We start from the raw sequence: 24,655 nt of genomic DNA, 5'->3' as shown, positions 1-24,655 counted from the left end.
CTCAACCTCGACGTCAGCTGTGAGGTAAGGGTGGCGACTGAATTGGAGGTCGCTACAGATTGCAGGCCAGTGTAAAGATGGAGGAGGGATTGATGTTAAAGAGAGTAAGTGTATTTGGCATTCGGTGTCATTATAGAATCATAAAATTGCGCCAATCCTAAAGTTAAATAATTATCATAAAATTGTCATATGATGATATGGTAGGAATTTTGTTAATGTCTCCTTGTTCTTGCTCTTTTAAAAACTACTTAATGATATGAATTCAATATAATTTTTCAAGTTATTCTCAACAACAACATCAATCGGAATTTTCTCTAATTGTTCTTTAGAGAAAGAAAGATTGGAACAGACCAAGAACGTTGAAAGAAGAAGAAGGCGAAGTGATTTGAGTGCAAAGCTATTGCTGGAAAAGTTGATAATTAGTTTAAGTGGTTGCATGCTACACTGGGCTTGCTAGACCTATCAATCAATCTCATGATTCCTTGCATATTTTGCTGCTAAAGATCTCGAGAAAAGGATAGCACGTGTTATAATAATTGTGCAGTACAATTGTGCAGTACTAATTTAAGTGTCACAAATATTTCAAAGCGTTCATCCAAAATATTACATCACGTCAGATTTCCGGTATTTAAATTAAAAATTCTAAAAAAACTATGATACTTACGTGATCGGTTAAAAGGCATGACTATTGAATGAACATTTTAAAATGTAAACACCAATTAATGGACATATAAATGAATGATTTTGTAGCAAAGACTCAAATCACAAGAAAAAAAAAAAAGAGGAGATGGGTATAGATCATGGAGCTTGTTAACCTAACTATAGTTAGGCCTTAACTAAACACCAATCAATACTTTGAGCATAGAAATGTATGATTTTCTACATTGTTGTTCCTTTAGTCCCTGTTTGGTAATGTTTTTGTTCTGGAAAATAGAATTATTTCTTAAAGTAAATTTAGAATAGAATCAAGAAGCAGAAAAAAATTATTTATTTGTTCCTAAGAATGACTCAAGAATCAAGTTTTTTTTTTTTTTTCTTTTTTCTTTTTCTTCTTCTTCCTATAGCCGGCGACTGGCTAGAGGAAGAAGAAAAAGAAAAGGAAAAAATTATTAAAAAATTAAAAAATTCTAAGTAAAAAGAAAAAAAAATTAGGATTGTACTAAACATATTTCTAATCCGGGAATAAAAATTTACACAGTTATTAAATACATTCAAATGCTTAGAAACTTGGCAAGGGAATAGAATTGGAAAAAAAAAAAATTAAGCATAAATTGTTTGAGGAATATAATGATTACTAAATGCACTCTCACCCTCACCGTCACCAGTGTCCTTGTCTCCATTCTTTCCTCCACCGCTAATGGACAAACATTGATGAGTTATCCATCCTTTCCTCCTTTCCCACTGCTAATGTAGTAGTTTTGAACCATCCTTTTATCCTTTCCTTCACTATCAATGGACAAACACCAATAAGGTACTAATCCTAAATCCGCTCCTTGTGCAAGTCAATGAAATCATATTAAAAAATGTTAATATAATGAAAAGCTCTAAATTGATAATATTTTGTTTTGACCACCAACAACCTTAAACCGATACACTTATGATAAATTTATCAAAAACTAACTTTTTGAACCTCAAAAACTCTAAATTGGTACATTTATGATCAAGTTATTCTTCCCTAGTTTCTGTGAAATTAGATTAATATCATGAAAAGTGACAAACTAGTACACATGTGATAAATAGAGGGTAAAACCCAAAACTAGTATAAATGTGATAGACATAAGGTAAAAATCTAAATTGGTATACCTGTCAGCTGTCATATGTCATTTAACTCAATAATTTGAGGGTAAAATTTAAAATAAACTAATTGAGGGTAAATTTATTACAGGTGTATTAATTTGAAGTTTTTCATTTAGGGTAAATTTGTCATAAATATATCAGTTTGAATTTTTTGTGATAGAAGTAACATTATAACCAAGCAAATTATTAGACTAGAATGTCAATTGTCATTGTTATATTAGACGGAACTTCATATAGAACTATTAGAGCAAAACTTCTAAGTAAATTAAACATTTTAAACTAGTTTACTTTTTAGAATAATACTACTCTTTACGGGACACAATTAATGGGAAACGATTGAAGTTGCCACTAACATTTTAGATCAAAACTTCTAAGTAAATTAAACATTCTAAACCAGTTTACTTTTTTGAACAATGCTACTTTTTACGGGATAGCATTAATATGGGAAACAATTTGAGTCACCACTTACAGTGCTCTGTCATTCCAATTGGAGTTTTCCCCTTTTCTTTCAAATGCTTGGGTCTATTTCGGGTATTTTACTTTTAAGATTTATTTTTCAAATATTGCAATTATCACAAATCAGTTTTAAAATTTTACAAAAATATACACTTATTGATAAATAAAGCTATGTGGCTTTTGATAATTTATAACCCTAATTTTTCTTTCACTTTTAATTTTTTTGAAGGACAAGGAGCGTCGAAAAACAGCAACATTTTGCAATAAACGGCTGAGTTCTAATACTAGCTATCTGATGATTTAGAAATTTAAGAATGACTCAAAAACCCAAGGAAGAAAGAGGAGATAGGGTATGGATGGAGATCCACTTGGGAAGTTGAGTGGTAAGCAGATTGCCCCCATGTCATCACTGACCAAAAGAAAAAAATACAAGAGGGCCTCTATATGTCGGTTGCCTCCATCAAGACGAACGATATATGTCTTATAAACAACCCAGTGATAGATATAGATGACTCATAAAATGTAAGTATATATACATAATGGATGATTTTTTTTTACAATTTACTGTTCCTTGATCAATTCCCATCACTAATGTCCAAGTCTCCACCTCCTTCTTTCACTGCTCGTGGACAACCATCCAAATATATGAAAGATTGCTTTAATTAGGGTAAGTTGTAAAAAAGTCTTTTACTATGGAGAGGGTATTATTGTAACAAATTAAAATAATGAAGAGTAATAGCTATTTTTATTATTATTTATTTAGAGTGGTTGCAAGAGCTGAGATGGATTTCTGCATTTTACTATTCATTTCCTTGACTAGTCACCATCGCCGATGTCTACCTCTGCGTCCTTTGGTCCATCACTATTGGACAAACATCTAAGTTTTCGTAAATGCATGAACTGACTAGGTGCCCTCACTTGTCTGGCCTCTTTCCTTTTACAGTTGACAAACATTGCTTCCCTACTTCATCCCTCTTGAGGCAACGATTCATTAAGCAAAAGAGTTGCCAATTATTAAGCTAAAACTGACAACTCTCTTGATGAGGCCCAAATGAACAAACTTCTCTCTTCACTTCAATTAACCATGTTGCATGAGGTATGTAATGTTCCTTTTAGAGTTCAAAAGATGAGTGATCTTGATGATTTTCCATTATAGAGATTATATATCGATTAGCAGTTTTTGATAATGTTCTCCTTATTGACACATTAGACTTTGGCTAACTTAGATCCTTATGTCTAACTAATATTAACCATTAGTAAGTCTTGACTTTTCATGTATTATCTTTGCAGATTTCTTAAAAGAAAGCCCCTCTAGGCATCCATTTAAGTGAAAAAAAAAAAAAAAAAACTCAATTCACAAAATAAATTTGAAGTTATCTGATTTTTATGCCCATCATAATTATTAAATTAGAATGTGAAATAACTATCATAAAATTGCCATATTTTTAATACCTCTCTATTCTTGCTCTTTCAAAAATTACTTATTGATATGATTTTAATGTATTTATATCTATTATTTTCGAACACTAGATTCAATTGATAATTTCCTTTGACTTTTCTTCTGAGAAAGAGAGAGCAAGTCTCGCACCAACAATGCAAAGTGGACTCATTAATGCATGCCTATGAGGCATTGTGCAAGACAAGATGCCTTACACAGCACCCCTAGTGAGGTGTTTCTATTCACTCGAAGTATTCATTGAGCTATCAAAACTTTCGTCCTTTCCTCTTTCAAATTGATAGACGAGCTGTTCCATTTCGCGCACTTCAATAGTCTGTCCTGATGCATCCACTAGAATCATATTATTGATCTTTTGAATGGACTTGATGCACTTGGATGGTCGCACCTTTTGAGGAGTATCGAACAAACACATCTTCTTCGGCGAAGACTAATAGGAACTTGATGGCACATCAATGGAGCTTGAAGGGACATGTGTTGGCATTGGCCCACAAAGTAGAGGTAATTTGCAGACTCAACGCATCATGCACGAATTAATAGGGCAACATGTGAAATAAAAGAAACGGTTTTCGTTCATTGCATTTTCCAAAAAAATAAATGATGGCTCAAACTAGATTTGGGTAGGATTTGATAATTAATAAGGAATTTAGGCATAGTAGTAATTGAATTTTTTTGCAAAAATTGTCAGTAGGTCTTTGAACTCTTTTTTCTCGGTCAATTGTGCCTGTACATTGTGTATGTGTGTGTATATATATTTTAATTCTTTCAATCCCTTTTTAATACATGAGATGCAAATCATCTACTGCAGAATCCTCCCGCGTCGTGTCTCTACTGCGCCATCGGGATGATATTAAAGAGATCGGTGATCTCGACGACATGCCAATGTAGAGATTATATATTAATAGCAATTTTGAATAATGTTCTTCTTATTAATACCATATGTTGAAAATAAGTATTGACTTTTCATGTATTATCTTGACTTTTAATGTCAAGTTAAATAATTGCTTCTTCTGGGCCTAAGCAACATGCAAAGATATTCTCCAACGATAGAGCTCTATAAGACAAAATAGTACATATGGACCCCACTTTTGCATACATGGTTCAATCTTGGACTGGGGAAATTATGCATTGTAGCCTTCTTGGAAATAATAACTTTAACAATGATGCCATAGAAAACGAAAGTATAGAGCAAGGGAACTGAATGCCATCATCAAATCATGTGACATAAAATGCTCATTGTTGATAGGGTCTCATATTTTTAAGTACCTGCCATTTGTAAAAGATGTGATTTAACTAAAAACTAGTCAAAAGATAGCAATATGAGAAAAAAAAAAAAACATGGCTTATAAGAGTACAAGAGACACTACCAAACTCTCATGATTATAGTTCAGACTTGGTAGAGAATAAGGTAAATACAATTCAGTCCTCAACTTTTTGACAAGATGTGATGGATCTTCGGCTCCATCGTGCATGATTTGTTTAAATGCCTAAGAGCTGCAATTCAATTATTTTTCTTAATAGATTTCATGAATAATGCAAAGAGAATTATCTGCCCACATGCATATTTGAAAAAGCAATGTATAAATACAAAAAATCAAAATATAAACACAGACAATGAGAAAAAATAGATAATATGAAAAAAGATAAGCTATTTCAACTTAAACAATTGTAAAAATAAGAAAATAGAAAAGATCATATTGATCTTGACAGATGAGTGAAGGATGTTCCTTATTGCCATCGGAGCCAAATTTTGCAGAAACAAAATGGTTTTTTAATTGCATGAACCCTATCCTCATAAGCCCAAATGATCTCACACTTTCTATTATGTGATCTTCACTTGAGATCCATATGATAAATGTTGAAACCCAAATATCTTCAAAACATCACTTTATCTAATTACTTTAATAGCATAGAGTTTTTCACGTGTGGAAATAGAGTTTCACGATCAAGGGAGGACATCAAATTAGACGATCAAAATTGACAAGAGCAAATTATCAATTTATTTGAGATATTATGAAATCTACGAGGTTAAGGTTGTGTCATGATCAATATGAAGACATATACAAGAATCTTCTATTTTCATCAAATTTGAGGTACTAGTGTTTCGGTATGCTGAGAAAATTGCACAAGCGGTATTAAACATATTATACGGAATGTAATCGAGTTAAACATTTCAATTGAACCAATTTAATCTTAACTCTTTGAGGAATAGTGTGATCAAGTTCTCTCGGCCAAGTTTTGTCTCATTTGTTTCACATGTCAATCTAATCATGACTGATTATCTTATATGTAAGGGTGATGGTGTGATATGAACTAAAATTACATGAAACGATGCTATTTAATCTTAATGGGAATCAATTTCGAAGAAGCACATCATTTTTGAAGGCAAGCTTATTTGGAAAGAATCTACTTATGGAAATCAAGATCCTACTTGTATGAACGAATAGGATTGACGAGCTTTCATCTCAATCTTCAAATGCTTGAGATCTCCTTGATTGATTCTATCCAATAGGTTGATTGAAAGAATTTCTCTGAAAAGTGCCAACGGTTGAGAAGGCATAGAGGAGTATTTAAGGAGGTTCATCAAGTCATTCGAGGAGAGCGTGAAAGAAAAATTCCAAAGTCTAACGCTTCCAAATCACTTGTCTCATTATTTAGTGCTTAAAATTGTATTCGAAAGAGAGAAACTCTAGAGAGTGATTTTGTGAGAGTAGTAGAATCACTTCACTGAAAAGTCGAGATCATAGGGTTGTAACATTCTCTTTCGATTCATAGTGGAAACCAGCCAAAAGGCTGTCAGCGTGGGAGAGTGGACGTAGACTTGATCTAAGCCGAATCAATATAAATCTTATGTTTATTTTTCTCTTCCCTAAACTCCTTTACTTTATTTATTGCGATATACTTCTGTGTTTTAAAATAGTTGTTAAAATCAGAACCCTTATGCAAAGTCTACAGTCAATCAGACTCAGTTTAAAAGTATAGCATTTTTACTGCATTTTGCAAAAATCTGTTTTCATAGCTATTCACCCCCTCTAGATATTCTACTAGCCATATCAAATTCCATATCAGCAAATATGTGCCAAGCTGTAATTGGATGGAAGCAAAACAATGCTTGCCACATTAGCTGATGACGTGGTGAGAGCAAACCACTAGATATTTCCTCGAGCTCGGGAGAGAACCGGGGGAGAGGAGAGAAGAGACAGAGAGAGATCTGGTGAGTGAGATCGGGAGAGAAAGAGGGAGTGAGCTGAAAACAGATGGAGAGAAAGGGCGAGGGTTGTTTCTCGAGGGGTTTGGCTGAAAACCATAGACGGCGAGCATTGCTCAAGAAGGAGACGGTGAGAGCTGCTCGTGGGAGCCACACAGAGAGAAAGAGCAAGCTTGAGAGAGGGTGAGCTAGAGGGAGGCTGGTTCTTGGAGAGAGAGAGAGAGAGAACTGACTGTGCTCTCGACATCTTCGGTGGTGGTAGCGTTCCGGTGGTGGAGGAGGTGACGTCGCGGCGGTGAAGGACCGGAGGTGGGGTTGGTCAAGTGCGCTCCTCTCTCACACAGCCGCAAGAATCGAACGAGGAAGGTTCGGAGAACAGTGGGAGATCCGAGCGAGAGTTGAGGAGGAGAGTGAAACTCGACAGCAAGAAGCTTTCACACGGCCGCAAGAATCGAACGAGGAAGGTTCGGAGAACAGTGGGAGATCCGAGCGAGAGTTGAGGAGGAGAGTGAAACTCGACAATGAGAAGGAGTTCTCCAGCAGCTCTGCCGCACTCGAACCCTCTCCGACAACCTTGGCCGATGCGCTCGAGCACACCGTCTTTCGCTCCCAAATCTCCGTGTCGCCAGTGAGTTTCTTTTTCGGTTCAATCCTCCCTTGCCCGAGGATTGTGGCTCGAAGATACCAAGGCAGCATACCATATAGCCCGATTTGTCACAAGCTTGCCCGCTTGTCGCCGTCTTTGAGCCAGAAGATGAGGACATGAACAACGTAAGAGAGAGGAGCAGTGGAGAGGGGCGTGGAGGGCAGAATGAATGAGGAAGTGAAATCAGAGATTTTGGGCTGACCTATTAGGCGATGGGATTAGTGGGCGTTGGACTCAAGTTGAAGCTTGGCAAATGTGGGCTGGTTTTGGTATTTAGTTGAAGGGCTTAGTATAATTATTTCAAAAGGTGGGCTTAGATTAGTTTGAAATTGAGCTTGTTGAAAGCCTGGTTTGCCAAACCCATGAGGTATCAGACGGCAGCCTGCTTTTGACAGGGCCTTGGGGGCCCAGCTAGAGTCCCCATTTTAGAATAAAAATTATTTTTATTAAAGATTCGAAAATATAAAAAAAAAAAGTTATAAATTAGAAGAATTAAAAATTTTAAATTTTCTGAAAAATTAGAAAAAGCTTTTGAAAAATAGAATTCCTTGGAAAAAGCTTTAAAATAGTCTTTTTGGAAGTCTTCTCTTAAAATTGTGGAAAATCATTGATAAAAAAATCATGCTCAATATTTAAACAAAGTCTTTGGGCTTTGCCATAGGATTTCAATGTTTTCTATTTTGACAAGAATTATCACTTGATTACGCACTTTTCAATATATATTGTGTTTACCCCTAGACTAGTTAGGAATGATATCTTTCTTATCTATTAGCGTTAAATGCTCATTTTGTCATGCAATTTATTCGATGTCCTTGGTTGCTAGTTGCAATTATAATAATTGCGCACCCTCATAATCACATATTAGGGATAGATCTAAAATCAATTCAAACTGCTTGATAAATATCTTTTTGTAAAATGAACAACATTAGACACCAAAATGGCACCATCTGATTAATTAGTGTAATCAAGTCCTCAATTCTATAGTCTTAGGCCTATTGTGGAGTTGAAATTAACATTGCTTTCTATGGTCTCATGCCTGTCGTGGAGTGTACTTCATTGTGCAGTTGTTTGACTACTTTACAAATTCTCCTGCAAAGATGGACTCATGTTAGCGGGCGATATGTCATCCCTATAGTTTCAAGAGAAGCTACAAGAGGAGTTGCCACCCATCACTCCCAGGCTGAGTGAAGATGTCGCCATCCAATCTGGGGGAATCTTTACAGGATCTGGCCTCGTTAGATCACTCATCACCCTCAGGATCTATCAGACACGAGAATCGTTCGTGGCATGGGAAATGAGAGTTGGCGAAATGAACTGTATAACATCACTAGTAAGTTCCTCCAACCAAAGTGCTTCCTCATCCTCTGCTTTTTTCAGATTGGCAGTCACTAATTTCTTAATGCAGTGTGTTATTTACGTTGCTTTGAGTAAATTTCCACGCAAACTATCCACTCCATGACGATAATGCATTCAAACTTCTTTTCACTTTGATCTTATGATGGTATCAACATGAGCACATAAAAATGAGATAATTCAATGACACATGCTCAATATAATAACGTTGGTGCAGGATGGGACGATTGTTGTTACACTAATTTCATCGGCTTGTAATATTTGGTATTAGCCTAAAAAAGCTTCACGTCTCCTCTGTCCTTTTCGTACCTTCTTTTATTTGAAAGGGTAAGCAATCATTCGCAAATTTTGGACAAGCCTCTCTTGTTCCGATGTAGTAATAACTTTGCTATTTAATGACTCTTTGCCCTCATAAACTTTGATGGGTGACCTATCATTGCATAGCTTAAACGCTATTCTCTAAATTGTCCCATTTGGTAACGAGTGTAATTAGTCGATGATTCATCTTGTCAAATTTGATTTGTTAACCACATTCTCTATTGTTCTAGGGGTTGAATTAATTATCTTGGGTCTCCTTTGCTTCATGGTTATTAATATCAATATTATCTGCTGTTCATTCTGTTCTAACGAGGGGTAGGAAATTGGTGAGCTCCAAAATCTCACTCCTAGGCAACTTCTTTGTAGATGATAGGCCATTTGCTGCATTTGTTTTTGTATACATGTATCTTATGATGGCAGATTAGCATAGGGACTCTGGAAATACAAATCATGGAGATCTAAGGTAGTGTCTTTGTGGATTTTCAACACTAAATGTGGAGAAGAAAGAGGACATAGTTACATGGAGGCACCGAGTCACAAGTAGTGATAAGCACGTAGTTACTTTTTGCTTCTCCTGAATATGTTGCTTAATGAATCCATCCGAAATACTCTGCACATTTACATGTTTGAATGATCGAGCTATGAAATTATATAAGTGAAATGAGAAATTCAAAGATAAAATTGGAGGGCAAAGAGCAAGACGGTAATGATTTGAAGTTGAAGAAATCCAAGGATAAATTTATCTGTTTTAAAGTGCTTGAGGATGAAAGAAATTAATAGCTAACATCATTTTCTAATTCATTTATTAATGAGTATCATTTTAGTATTCTATTGGATTATATATGAACACAATATAGATGAAGAATAATCTCCAACAAGTGCACATCAAACACTAAAGCGGTCATGGTATTGTAAGTGCTAGCAACCATAATTGAGCTCTAGGTACATTGGTGATGATTGAAGCTCAAGATCTTACCAGACAATTCATATAAGATGCGGTATCACCATTTTGAAAAAGTAATGAGAGGTCTTGGAAGTGAAAGACCATGAAAAACCCACTCAGAGTGGCTCAATCTACATAGAGACTACTTCCCATTTCTATAATAATAGAAATAGTAAAGCTGCTCCTTCCACGTTGGAGGACTTTCTTGTGATATCATATCATTTGGCAGCATGGTCGAGGGCAACGGGGGTGACTAGAAATCCAATTTCCACAGTGGAAATTTAAGCTTAGTTCATTTCGCGAAAAATAACTTTTAGAAAAATATTTTCTAGATTTTTTAGTGTTTGTTTCATAAGAATGAACTAGACGGTGAAAATATTTTTATCAATGAAAAAAAGTCTTTTAAAATAGAGGAAAATGTTTTTCACTTTTTAAGTTTGGGAAAATATTTTCCTCACTTGTTCTCTCTTATCTCATACCCTCATTTCCTTCCTTTCTTTCTTTTTTTTTATTTTTTAAATTGAATTTTTATTTTTATTTTTATTTTTATTTTTATTTTTTTTCCCTTGTGTCTAGGCCGGTTGTCGGCAACCAACCATAGGCGAGCTTAGGGCTCGCCAGATTTGCAAGCTATGCTCATCGCTCACCAATCAAGCAAGCCTTTGCTGAGCAGCAAGTTCGCTCACTGATCTAGCAAGGCCTAAGGCCTTGAGCTCAAGCCTCTCCAAGTTAGTGAGTGTGAGCCTTTGGCTCGTCGGCTTGTCGATCTGGTGAGGCTCAAGGCCTCAAGCTTTTCGGCTGTCACTGTGGCCATGATGATCAACTAAAGAAGAAGGAGGAGGAAAAGAAAAGAAAAATACAAGGAAAAAATATAATAAGATGTAAGAAGAAAAAAATTGAAAATTTGATTTTTTAAAAGATAAAAAATCTGTTAAAATGAGTGCACAAAGGGAAATCAAATTGAATTTTCCAAACCAAACGGTGGAAAATATTTTCTAATTCATTTTTAAGTTTCAAGCAAACACTGAAAAATATTATCATTTTCTTAGAAAATGATTTCCTAGAAAATTTTTTCCAAAAACGTAATATTTTTTACGAAATGTACAAAGCCTTAGTAGATGTTGGTGTAAAAAAATTGTTTGATTGACTAACCATGAATAGATGTTTGCTTTGCCATGCGTGTCGTATGAATGCTCTTTGTAGACAATTATGCCTGTAAAGAAGAAGAATTCAAGAGAAATAAGATCCTAAAGCATTCAAGCTCTTCAAAATTGAAATAACAAAAGATACAATAATCATCATCCGATAAATTTTCTTGTGATAATAGTCCAAAAGTTTTACTAAGTCAAAGTTGCTGAGAAGTCTTCCTGCAAATCTTTCAAGTCTAGCTTATCCATTTTCATGTAGCAAGCTTCCTTTATGGAGAAAAAGAAAAGTGTCAATTTTGCTCTATAAGTTAGGGCATAATGTAACGATCCGAGCTCCACTGTATAATATTGTCTACTTTGGACACTGAGTCCTCACGGCTTTAAAACACGTTATACAGATTAAAGGGACTCAAGCCTTTATAAACTAGCTTAGGACTCCCCCCCTAAGCGATGTGGGACAGGAGACATGCCCTTGGCCTCACTCGCGTACTGCCAAGGCGATCTCAGTCCATCTCTCCGTATTGCCCTAGGCCTGGGTCGTCACATTATCCCCCCTTAAGGCACAACGTCCTTGCTGGGCCCCACACACATAGTTGGGAGTCGTATAATATTGTCCGATACAATTTGTAAAGATTAAAGGGCCCCAAGCCATATAATATTGTAAGTGATTTGGACACTAAGTCCTCACGGCTTTAAAACGCGTTATACAGATTAAAGGGACCCAAGCCTTTATAAACTAACCTAGGATTCCCCCGTAAGCGATGTGAGATGGGAGACATGTCCTCGGCATCACCCGCGTCTCAAATGGGATAAGGCGATCTCATCCATCCTCCATCTCCTCCCTGGGTTTGGGTCGTCACACATAAACTGGCCAAACTAGCCTCAAATTAGGGTCTAAGCTTATGTGCTAGCCACCAACTGATGTTTTCCAACGACTTAAATAAGGGTAATTTTGGTAGTATTCATGTATTAGATTGGAAGGTAAGACAATACATAGGTGCAACTGAAATTCTCAAATCAATTGGGATTAGGTTTTCCCTTATGATTTCACATTTTCTGATCCCTCCAATCACACTACTTGGAAAGCCCTCCATTTTTTCCTCTCCTCCCTCCCACACCAAGGTCATTGCTACTGCCCTCGACACCACTATCACCGCTGTTGATAAGTCCGATCTATGATGTATTCGAGGATTGGGGGCCACTTCGGCAATGCCACCGTAGTCCCAACAGTAGGCCGTTCCTCCTCTTTTCACCACATGGCTCCTCCCCCCTTCTTTTCTTCCCATCAATTTTCTTAAGTCGCTTTTGATGCAACATTGAGGTCTTGGAATTTGACATTTTTCGATTCACTTTCAATTGATGCTAGATTCAATGGTGATGATGTTGCCGCAAGATTCGACATTAGGATTGCTACAAAACCAAAGTATTAGATCGGATTAGTTGAATGAGAATCATTTTGTAGCTCGTTCCGGTGGCTTCACAAGCGAACCATAGTGGTTCCTAGTCTTATGTCTAGGGTTGGATTATTTTATTCGATTCGATGCATAATCTGTCACTCTTGAATTATTATGCTACCCACCAAGGAACATATTGTATCCATAGTGGAAATGAAATCTAGTAGGATTTATAGTTATGGCTTTTGACCAGCTTGTATCTCATTGCCTTGTTTTGGGCTTCTAGCTACAACATTTTCATCATCATTTCTCAATATGTAAATTCTATATATTTAGAAATATTAAGAGATGCAATCACTTTTGGAGCTTGCTTTAGAATGAATCATGTGATGCTTTTGCCTCTCAATTTTTGGTTAAGCCATTTCTAGTTTAACTTGGCGATCATTGAGTTGGCTTCTGCACTAACTGATCTTAATATATGTCCACGAGTGCTAAGTTTTACTGCAACTAAAGAGGAAAATAATGATTAGACTCCACTTAAACAAGCTTTCACTATGCACTCTCTCTCATCCCCATGCCCAATTTTTGTCCTAGTTTTCATGGAAGTAAGTAATCTAACCATTAATGTTTAAGGAGTTTCATACGTTAGTTACTATTTAGTTTCAAACTACTTTGCAGTATCAGAGCTAAAGATGAGTTCGCAAGAAGATGGGGGAGTAACAATTTAACAAAAAAATTTCGGTAATGCCAATATAGAATGTAATTTTGATTTCTATACTATTAAATTTGACTAATTTTAAGGAGCGGAAGGGCTTTTTCTTTTTATCCTTATTATTATTTTTGGTTTTGTGGAAAATATTTACAAGGAATGTGTTAATCAATGCATAATACATTTGTTAAACAACTAATTTACAATAGCATTGAGTTTTCCATGGCACTAACTTTAGTGTTATCACATATGTTGTCTACACCTGAATTTTTATCAACAATTCAAGAGTCCGTCCTTGTAAAATTAAAAAAATGGAAAATAGCAAAAACAACAAAAGGCAGTTAAAAAGAATGGATAAAAAAAGTAAATGATAAACTAATTAAAAAATAAGAACTCTTAGAAAATGATGGGTGTTAAAAAGGGGGCCTCTTCTGGTTCGTGGCCCAACTCACTTAGCTCTCCCTAGATGAAATTTCGTCGTAAGTGCATCAAGCTTGGTTGGCTGCAGTTCCTCTAGCCCACCCTATTTGCTAATAAGGCCACAACCCATTCCCAGCCAAAGATCACTTAAAATCAGAATCCCATCATTTCCGACGCCATTAATCGTCCTACGCCATTAATCGGAAATGACAATGGGTCAATTTTCCAATAATAGGAAATTTAAATAGAAATCTCAAGCCAATAGACCTGTTGAAATTAAATATATTTCTTCGGAATTGAAATTACGAGAAAGAAAAGTGGAATTTTCCTTTCACAAGTGATATTAAAGCATTGTTCATTCAAGCTAGAACAAGTCACGGGAAGCATACTCTTATCATTTATGAAAGCGAATTTTAAGCTGCAAATTCATTATACAAACAATAAGTGTCTTCCTAACAATAAAGGGGACAAGAACAACTGACATAATCACCTCCAAGGACATGTAGGAGGGACGGGGTGATGGAAGCTCGGCGATGACCGATAGGGGACAAGTAGAGAGAGATCGATGCATTCTCGATTTTGTTGTGATTGATTATTGATGAAGTTGAGAAAAAAAAAAAAGGAGGAAAACCACTAAAAATCCTAAAATATGCCCACTGCGACACATCCATCTTAATTTTTTTTTATGCCACCAAAGATTCCAAACTATATTTATATGATACATTTATCATCTGTCAATAAGTATTGTTAAAAAAAAAAACTATCTAAATGAACGATGAAATGTAAATGGTGTTGACGTCAATGAAATAAGAACAACTTCGACCAAAAAAATAAAAATATAAAATTCATAAGAAGAAATCTTGATAAAAGATAAATATATCATATTTGTACAAATTAAGGATTTTTGACGTCATAAGAACTAGAGTAAATATGCCATATACATCATTTTGAGCTTTTGCGTAACAAAAACAAAAATAAATGTGACAAAAATAAATATAATTTGGAGTTTTTTGCCGGCTTTTTCCGGAAACGACGGTGGGTTAATTTTTCCTTTTTATTCTCTGTTATTTTCAAATTCAATTCCTTTTTCATCCAAAGAACAACCACTGGCTTCACCTGTTTGCCCCGTTTTCCCACACAAAATCCGAATCATCTCCATCCACCCCCTCGCTCCGCTTCGCGCCTTTTTTTTATTCTCCGTTGTTTTTCTCTTCGTACTCGCCGCTGCCAATCTTCACGCTTGGCGTATCGTCTCGGATGATGACAGACTCAGATCGGCCTCGGCTGTTTCGGTTGAAGGAGCGACGCTCGACCGGTGGAGGTGCCGAGAGCGAAACCCAAAGAATCTCATCCTTCGAATTGGTGGATCGTATCCAGATGATGATCGTAAACAGTGAACACCACCCCGCGTCCCCCTTTGCGCGCGGCATAGATGGGCGAAATAATGGAATTCCGAAAGGCGGCAATGAAGTGGGAGCGAGCAGAACGAAGCAAGAGTTGACAGGACGTATTCTGGAGTGAATTGGAATTTGACTCGGAAGTTCAATCAGACATGAAAATGGTCCTGATGATGGTTCAGCGGCGATGGCAGCGTAAGCCCGAGATGGCCCGGCGACAGATAAATCTGATCCAGACATGGGCGAGGACAAGAAAGCGAGGACTTGAATCAGAGTGGCCGCAACTCGAATGTGGAATCTAATGGTGTTTTTTACTGTGGGGATGATCTGAATTGCTGGAGATGAATCAGGGGAATCCAGAGCTAGAGAGAGATGCGAAAAAAAAATTTGGTCAGAGAAAAATCCGTCAAGTTTGCAAGGAAGGTGTTTGATGGAATGACAAAGCTGGACTCTGTCTCCAAGGATTCCCATTCGAGAGAGAGAGAGAGAGAGAATTAGCGAGCTTTATCTGGCGGTGAGAGCAAGTTCGAGTTTGAGAGGGCATGATGTTGTCAATTCTAATACGAAAAGCCACTGCTAGAGGCTTGGATGCTGTGTTGTTGAGAGAAAGGCTGTGGAAGAGTTGTGCCGCAGAAATGCTGTTATGTACTAATGCTACTGCAGGCAAATAGATGACTGTGAGAGAGGCTATGAATGCTGCGTTTGATGAGGAAATGTCTGCAGATCCTAGAGTATTTCAATGTGTCTTAAAGGTTATTTTTATTTTTTATTTTTTTTGGCATAAGTATGGACCTGAGAGGGCTGTTGATACTGCAATCATGGAGGCTAGTTTTGCTGGAGATGAAGTTGGTGCTGCTTTCTAGGTTCTCAGGCCTGTTGTGCAGTTTATGAAATTCAATTTCGCTATGCAGGCGATTGACTACGTTATAAATTCTGCTGCAAATATGAACTACATGTCGGCTGGCAATACATCAGTCCCTATAGTTTCAAGAGGAGCTGCAGCAGGAGTCAGTGCCCATCATTCCCAAGCCTCGTGAAGACATAGCCATCCCACCTGGAGGAAGCTTTTCCGGATCCGACCTCATTATATCACTCGTCACCCTCAGGATCTATCGGACTCGAGAATGGCTCATGGCGTGCGAAATGAGAGTTGCTCATGAACGGTGTAACATTTCTGGTTTGTCCCTCCAACAAAGTGCTTCCTCATCCTCTGGTTTTTCCAGATTGGCGGTCACTAATTTATTAATGCAGTGTGTTTAGTTGCATTATTTGAATGCGTTGTTGCCAAGGAGTGAATTTTTTGCGTGGTTGCAAATTGAATCGGTGTTTACTCAAAGTCTCCTTTTCAGTTGATATTAATATTATGATGGGATCAACATAAGCATAGAAAAATACACGGTACAAGTGCCCATTATAAGATCGTTGACGCAGGATGGGACCATTGTAATTACTCTACTTAACTCAGCTTGTAATTTTTGGTTTTAGCCTCAGAAAGTTTCATGTCTCCTTTTGTTTGAAAGGGTAAGCAACCATTCACAAATTCTGGACATGTTTGTCCTGTTCCCAAGTAGTAATTGCTTTTGCCATTCGATGTCTCTTTGCCCTCATAAACTCTGATGGGTGACCTATTGTTGCATAGCTTAACTGTTGTTCTCTAAATTGTTGTTCCATCTGGTAATGAGGGTAACTAGTCGATGATTCAGTGTCATCGAATTCTATTTGTTAATTACCTGCTCTGCTGTTCTAGGGGTTGAATAAATTTGTTTTGGGTCTGCTTTGGTTCATGGTTATTAGTGTCAATATTATGTGTTGTTTCATTCTGTCACAATGCGGGGTATGAAATTGGTGAGCCCCAAAAGCTCACTCCTAGGCAACTTCTTCGTTGATGAGAGGCCATTTGCTGCATTTGTTTTTGTATACATGTATCTTATGATGGCAGATTAGCATAAAGACTCTGGAAATACAAATCATGGAGATCTGAGGTAGTGTCTTCATGGATTTTCGACACTAAATGCGGGGAAGAAAAAACACATAGTTACGTGTAGGTACCGAGTCACGAGTTGTGATAAGCACATAATATTGAGAAGCTATTGCTGCAAAGAATGCAGGCCTTCAGGTGATTATCTTTGTTCATTCATTCATGCAGACATTTCCTACATGCATATGAGTTTCTCTCCGAAATGCACATCAACTAGAAGAAAAGGACACAGATAGGGCCCCTCTTATGAGTCTGGCTCCCGATGAACTTCATTGTTGGAATGCCTAAGAGTTGCTCTTTGCTTCTCCTAAATATGTTGCTTAATGAATCCATCCAGAATACTTTGCACATTTACATGTTTGAACGACCGAGCTATGAAATTATATAAGTGATATGAGAAATGCAAAGACAAAATCAGAGGGCAAAGAGCAAGAAGGTAATGATTTGAAGTTGAAGAAATCCAAGGATAAATTTATCTGTTTGAAAGTGCTTGAGGATGAAAGAAATTAATAGCTAACATCATTTTTTTAATACATGTTATTAATGAGTATTGTTCTAGGATGCTATTAGCTTCAACTATAGACACTGTATAAATGGAAAAAAAAAAAATCTCCAACAAGTAGATATCGACTGCTAAAACAGTCGTGGTATCATCGGTGCTAGCAATTATAACTGAGCTCTAGGTATACCGGTGCCTAATTAAGCTCAAGATCTTATCGGACCACTCGTATAAGTTGCGGAATCAACATTTTGAAAGAGGATAGTTATAAATCGAATTTGTGGGCTAATTTAGGAGTAATGAGAGGTCTGGAAGTGTAGGACCATGAAAAACCAACTCAGAATGGCTGAATCAGCATATGGACTACTTGCCATTTCTATATAAATAGAAATAATAAAGCTACTCCTTCCAAGCTGGGGGACTTTCTTTATCTATACTATGATATCATATCATTTGGCGGCATGGCCGAGGATAATAACGTGGGTGACTAGAAATTCTTCTTTCCACAGTTGAACAATGAGCAATTTAGTAGACATTGGTGTAAAAATTTCCTTAATTTACTAACCAATGAAAAGACGTAATATAGATTGGAAATTGCTTTGCCATGCGTATCACAATTTAGTTAATTTGACAAAATAAATTGCAAATGCTCTTCGCATGGGAAGAAACTAAAAAACTTCAATTTGCGCCCACATGTGAGAAGACTTATCACAAAATCTTTAAAAAATCGAAAAGAGACGATGAAAATAATCTGATGTAAGTTCACAGGAGCTTGTACATCATGGTTGCGCTGGGTTAAGGGAAGCGTATTCTATGTTACTACCCTTTACAATTCTAAAGGCCAGGTTAAGTCACCAGAAACCTTAAAGAAGCACCTAATTTGAGAGATTGTCTCTTGAGATGGAAGTTACAGAATCGACATTAGTTATCAGCTCTCTTCAACTTACGACTCCTGCCCACATGGTGATTATTAAGTCTAGGATTAAGGAAAGGTATCGAACACATTCAAGACCATTCCATTCATTGGAACAAAACTCATGCCTTTATCCATTTTGCCGAATTCAGCCTAGCAACTCTGCTGTATAGTATATGGATATATCCATTGGCCAAGTCTTTTCAGTGGTTCTGAAGAGCATACTCTGAACATGATATCGTCCCTTTCAATAAAGCTCGAACACACACGTCTTTTACCTTCAAAGAAGTTTCTCTCGTGAATGCAGCCCAACCAGCAGATGACTTTCCATAACTTTCATGGCTGATGAGTTTCAACAGCCATGCTTTGTGTGGAAATATGAGAGCCACGGTGTGCGGGCTTTTCTTAATGTGCTTCTTCGGGAATGAACCGATAACTCTCTGTATAAGTAGACGTTTCGCAATTTTGTCATTAGAGAGGAGAAAACAAACAATGAAATCTTAGGAAGACAGTATGAGGATTTTTTTTTTTTAAACCATGTAAAGGATAAAATAAAAAAATTGTTGCCACATGATTAAATAGTTAGAGCTAACATAGTCTAGCGACTCTCTGATTTAAATCCAAGAGTTGTCATTGTCATGAGGATCTTACTATATTGCTTTTCTTCAGATATGTTCACCTCACTGCAATATGGAAGAAAGGATAATCGAGTATAAATTTGCTGGCTGGCTCAAGCTCTTCACAAGCCTGGCTCTCTCAGCTTACCTGCAGTAGTTGCAAACAGAACATGAATAAAGCTTTAGCTTTTTAGGCGTATTCTGTTCTTGTAATGTAAAACTCATATCTACTGACATAGCAACGCTAAATCAATAGATCTAAGTCTTAATAATGGTCTAGCTTCTTGAGGCCTATATGTACGCCAATACAATTCTCAGCACAATCAAATCTGATATGACCAGCTTGGCTTGTTTCCATTATTTTTGAGATCTCCCAACACATACATATGTTCACGCAGAGAACTATAGAGAAACATCACAAGAATGAATTTACTCCACGTGGGAGAACTATAGAGAAACATCACAAGAATGAATTAACTCTAACACAGTTTCTCTTAGCCTAACCACATGGAGAGTTCCTGTACAGATTTCGAATCAAACACAAGAACAACATAGTCAAGGGGAGAATTAGCTCACACCTTGAAAATCTTGTGATGAGCAGTTCAAACTTCTATGCCTCTGCAAACTTTGCTTACGAATGCGCATAAGAGCTGCCATGAACTTTGCAAACCTGATTAAATTCCTTTTCCATACAAAACCGAGGGCACTTGGCTGAATGCAATTCATCCCCCCAGACTACAAGCTCGACTGAAACATCACGGCAATCAAAAGCACCTTCCACTTTCAGCAAGGCAATTCTACAATTGCTGAGGCTCAGTACCTCACATCGACATTGATTGGCGGATATTCTATCTTGGACATCCTTTCATCAATTATGGTGACATGGAAAATGGAGTCCCCTTCAGATTAGAAGATCAAAAATTGACCCTCACAGATAGAGTGATGCTCCGCTAATTCATTCCAACCCTTTGCTAGCCAAATCATCTCATCACATTTTTCCAATTCCACAAGCCAAATAATTGCACCATTCTCTCAAAAGCATTTTCTTGAACCTCTTTGGTATTCCCTGTAGGTAAAATAAAACCCATAATCTTAACAAGCCTATGAGACTTGATTTCAAATTCAAAATGAAGAACAACATAACAAGAATGCATAAACCAAAAAGGACATCTTGAAGCATATACTGTTCAGTTCATTCAGATTAGGAATGTGGCATTAATGAATGTGCATCTGGATTATGATCAACCTCATAAAACCCAATCAGCATAGAAGTACACTTCCTTGATTCCTCAATACTATATAAAGGAGTTATTATTTGGAATACTTAATTCATTTTGGACTAGTGAAAGTGACGCTTCCAGAGTTCATCTCAATCAATGTAAATCAAGTCCTAACCAGCACTAGTGAATATGTAGACTCTGAATACAAAATCATCCCTATCAATGAGTTTCTACATGCAGATGACTTTCTCTTGTCAAAAGTGGGCACCACCCCCCCCCCAAAAAAAAAAAAAATCTCGTCCTCAACTCCTTAGTTTCACCATCCATGACCTGTCCGAATACCTTATGGTCAAAATTTGCTTAATTTCCTGAATACGTTACGTGATGAATTGAACAGGAGCAAACTACCCATCTACATGGTGGAAAAAACCAACATATGGTGAAGAACAGACCAAGACATAAGCAAACCCTAATGAGAGAATCAAATTGTACACAGTGTGAGTTTTAAGCATAACTTGCTAGTTTCAGGAGTTTAACAGACAGTAAACCATATAACGAAAAAGTCATCAATCCAAAGTCAAGGTCAAATCTATGCTCCCGGAATGCAATAGGGTACACATTTGGAAGAAGCTTTCCAGGTCCTATTAAATATTTAAAACATATGAATTTCAGCCACACAGACCACAATCACAGGGGAAAAAGCAATCACACTGATGACTGGAACATGGATGGAATTGAAAATTTTTAAGCTGTTTGATTCTTTCAAGCACAGCTCAAAAAAGGTTTTATCAATCTATTGGTTCAATTTGACAAAGTAAAATCATCTTTTTCCCCCCAAATCTGATTAATATAACAAAAGACAACAGTATCTCCAATTTGACAACAAAATTATCAGTCATTAGATCTAGAATGAAATTTCAAAATCATAACAAGTCACCCCCTTATCTTTTAGGTCTTTCTCTTTAGTTATGGAGGCAGCAACATTTTTTGCAATTTGCTTGTCCATTTTAATAGTCTCCTAGTGCGATTTGCATATATATTCTACCTCTACAACATTGAATAACATTGTCGAATTTCTCCATATAAGAGGACTTGGATTCTAATTCTCAAGACTTGCCTCAGCAATTGCTTTTCCAACGCATCTATCCACCAAAAAAAAAGAGATGATTGTTATCTTTTCGAACCACCAACCACCAGCTTATGTTCCATTGTTAAGATATATACCTGGTTTTAAGCATAAATCCATGAACACTTCAAGGAAAATAACATATAATGTGGTTTACTACACAATGCAGTAAACTTGGAAATACACTAGAGTATAAGCAAAGATATAAACAGCATCAATATATTTGATTTCCAGACATGCCGGTTTGAGTAAATAAGCTTGGGATCATACCAAGCCATACTTAACATGAGATGGCCTCATCACCACCTTGAAAAAGAATGCTCCGTCAGAATATTTGCCGGCCCATTCAAGAGTAGTGAGAGCCCTTGGGCGCATTGGACCTAAGAAAACCAGCTCAGGATGGCTTAATCTGCTAACTGTTTGGTCCTCCCTGTACCTGAAAAGCGACAACTTCAGTGACAGTTTATGTACACTTCATTAATTTGACTTGCCATGAAAAAATTTAGCATAGGTCAGAAGTTAGTAGTATCCCCACATCATTTCATAATCAATCAAGATCAAAACAAGAGCTTCTTAGAAACTATTCTAGAATTCGAAGAGAACAACGGAAAGAGAGTTACGCGAGCCACCCCTCCAAATTCTCGTGATGATGAGCACTCCGGAGTTTATGGAGAACAAGGCATAAAAGTGACTCCTCATATTTTGACAAGGCATAAGATTCTCTGAATATTTTCAAGTTCCACCATATCATCACCATCCATGAGCTCAAACACGTAAGAAATCTCCTACTCCGACGCAGACGTGTTTTTATCACAAATTCTTGCCAACTGGAAGAGAAGAACTCCGCCCATCCACATTTTCAAAGCAGCCAGTGTGATAAAGAGAGACGACCATACATATATACTCACGAGATGTAGAATTAGGAAAATGAATTGCTAGGTTGAGGACCTTTATTGGTTCAAGATCTGAAGCGGTGGGCTGAGAAATTTACATGCATAAAAATTGACTGTGGAACGAATTTTGAAAGTAGAGCCCTAGCTGAAGAAGACGATGACGATTGAGGAAGGTTTAACGAAATTCAGAAGAAAATTATGCGCAACAAGACACAAAAATTGGATGAAATTCTGGCACACGGTTAAAATAATGTGTGCTGAAGCGTGAACTTATGATTCGTCAGATATAGATGCGGAGAAAGGGAGAGAGAGAGAGAGCGTATGCCCACACGGAATGCTAATTAGACTCTTAACATTGGTCTCCTCAAAAAACTCAATCACAATTTTTTAAATTATTATCCCATATGATGTTCTCACATTTCATCACATATACCCAAGAAAATATTCTACATGTTCTGCTTTTTCTGATGCTTGTAATTAACGGCAGAGATTTCACTAGGTCATTAGCTAAAAAGTACTGCACACCAAAGTGACCCAACTAATGTAGTCCAACCAACAAAAATGCAGTTTCAAGAGAGCTAAAGCAAAAAAGAAGAGGCTGGCAGCTTATACTGAACCTACACAGCAGCTTTCTCTCCATCAACTTTAAGGACATGCCCACGTCAAGTTGTTCCATCTCCCGAGCGGATATTTACAATCTCTTGATACTTTGGTCCCTAATATACAATAAAAGTAATCCAACATGTCAATATAGGAGTTCACTGAAACTCGTAAAATTATAACCAGTGAAATTTACCTTGACTTTGTCGAGTATAACCAACGGCCCAACAACACCATAGACAATCCTATGCTCTGCAAGTAGCAAAGCAATTGTCTGAACAACTGATAACTAAGACCCAGCGGCTAAGGCATGCTAAAAATTTGACTCGGACAAGAGCTAAATGATTCATCACCTCTTAACCAATACATGTAAAATGATAGAGATTGTGTAGATCTAAGTAGTAAGTGTATTAACCGTTGTCATAAGAGGGGCAGCGTAAACTTTTCAGAAACGCTAAAGCTACATGGAAAGCCTCGAAAACAATAATACCCCATGATTAAAGTTCTGATTCCAAGCACAGTGAAATTTAGATGGCGAAAGACATAATAAAGCACAAACAAGGAGACAAAGCTACTCCCCACAGTACAGACAAAGCTTAATTACGAGATTCAAGCATCCCAACAGATTTCTATCGCCCGTAGCTAAAAAAAAATTCAGAAAGCGGAGAGGGCCAAAAGCTTACCCATGCCGATCTCCAGCATCCCCTCTTCCATGTCATAACTCATCGGTGCCACTCCCATCTCCAAGTCCCAAGCCGCTCAGAAATCTATACAGAGAAAAGCGTTAATCGAAGGACCGATCAGGAATGGCTAGCGAGTCACGCTCGCACCACAACTGAATCCAGAAGCGACTATAGGGTGCCAAAAAATAGAGGAAAACTGAACCACTGTTCGACCGAGCTTAACTCTGCACAACTCTCGTTCGCTGTGGCGATTTCTCACGACGTTTTTAGTTCAATCTTCGCTCGTTTCCTAGTGGTCTTGGATTCACGATTGGAAACAAGGAAAAAAGAAAAAAAATTCCGGACATGAACTCCTTTGATGAGCAAAACGACACGAGCATTAAACATCGCTCTGTCAAAACACATAAGAATGCACAAAACGAAAACGCGATTCAAACCGGAAGAAGGAAAAAAAGAGAGAAAGAGAGAAGATCACCGGAGTTTCTAAAGACGATGAGGGATGGAATCAATCACAAGGCGAGTGCAGCTCAGTTTCAAGGCAGCAGTAGATAGCGAGGGTGATGGTGGAGTGACTCAGAACTCACTGAGCGGGGGAGCGAGTCGAGATGGAGGGAGAGATCCGAAAAAGGTACCTGAAGCCAAGAAACGCTGCAATGGCGTCGTTTGGAGTTTTTTTTATGCCTATTTAAAGGAAAAGAAAAGGAAAATGATGGCTGAGTTATGGGACGAATCTTCCTCTCAAGGAATTCCATCTTTTATGCAAGTCTTCCTTTTGACGGGCTTCTCAAACCGGCGGGAGGGCCGAGAGTGAACTCGAAGATTTCATCCCTCGAATTGGCGGATCCCATACACCCGCCCGACATCCCCTTCATGCGCGGCGT

At 37.4% G+C, this 24,655-nt stretch overlaps 1 protein-coding gene and 1 long non-coding RNA gene across 10 annotated transcripts; one reads left to right on the top strand and one right to left on the bottom strand.

Annotated features, from left to right (window-relative positions):
* Window positions 1–14,959: 14,959 nt before the first annotated feature.
* On the top strand, window positions 14,960–16,831 carry LOC120295509. Its single transcript, XR_005552907.1, has 2 exons — window positions 14,960–16,108; window positions 16,221–16,831. It is a non-coding gene; the product is annotated as an uncharacterized LOC120295509 (long non-coding RNA).
* Window positions 16,832–19,903: 3,072 nt separating this feature from the next.
* LOC104452773 lies at window positions 19,904–24,115 on the bottom strand. 9 transcript variants are annotated; one of them, XR_005552990.1, is made up of 6 exons: window positions 23,977–24,115; window positions 23,775–23,858; window positions 23,288–23,343; window positions 23,113–23,207; window positions 21,869–22,034; window positions 19,906–20,318 (listed from the first exon to the last, which is right to left on the bottom strand). XR_005552990.1 is itself a non-coding variant. In XM_039316900.1 (4 exons), exons 2-4 carry the CDS (start codon window positions 23,165–23,167, stop codon window positions 20,241–20,243), a joined length of 303 nt encoding a protein of 100 aa, XP_039172834.1. In that variant the 5' UTR covers window positions 23,168–23,207; window positions 23,775–24,062; the 3' UTR covers window positions 19,904–20,240. The 9 variants fall into 9 exon arrangements, 1 of the variants encoding a protein (XP_039172834.1); XR_005552996.1 differs by lacking the exon at window positions 23,288–23,343 and having other exon boundaries at window positions 19,904–20,318; XR_005552993.1 differs by having other exon boundaries at window positions 19,904–20,318; window positions 21,869–22,028; window positions 23,109–23,207; window positions 23,775–24,064.
* Between the last annotated feature and the right edge of the window lie 540 nt (window positions 24,116–24,655).

The sequence above is a fragment of the Eucalyptus grandis genome, chromosome 7 (genome assembly GCF_016545825.1).
Source record: "Eucalyptus grandis isolate ANBG69807.140 chromosome 7, ASM1654582v1, whole genome shotgun sequence".
Taxonomy (NCBI): Eukaryota; Viridiplantae; Streptophyta; class Magnoliopsida; order Myrtales; family Myrtaceae; genus Eucalyptus; species Eucalyptus grandis.
Note: the sequence above shows the minus strand (reverse complement) of the source record. Positions and strands in the feature narration are given on the sequence as shown.

Excerpts from the sequence above, each read along its gene's own strand:
- LOC104452773 (XM_039316900.1), bottom strand. The coding sequence starts at position 23,167 with ATGGAACAACTTGACGTGGGCATGTCCTTAAAGTTGATGGAGAGAAAG. Across the intron at positions 22,035-23,108 it reads GAGAGAAAGCTGCTGTGTAG|GTACAGGGAGGACCAAACAG; the intron begins GTTCAGTATAAG and ends GTCGCTTTTCAG. Across the intron at positions 20,319-21,868 it reads CTCATGTTAAGTATGGCTTG|GGAATACCAAAGAGGTTCAA; the intron begins GTATGATCCCAA and ends TTTTACCTACAG.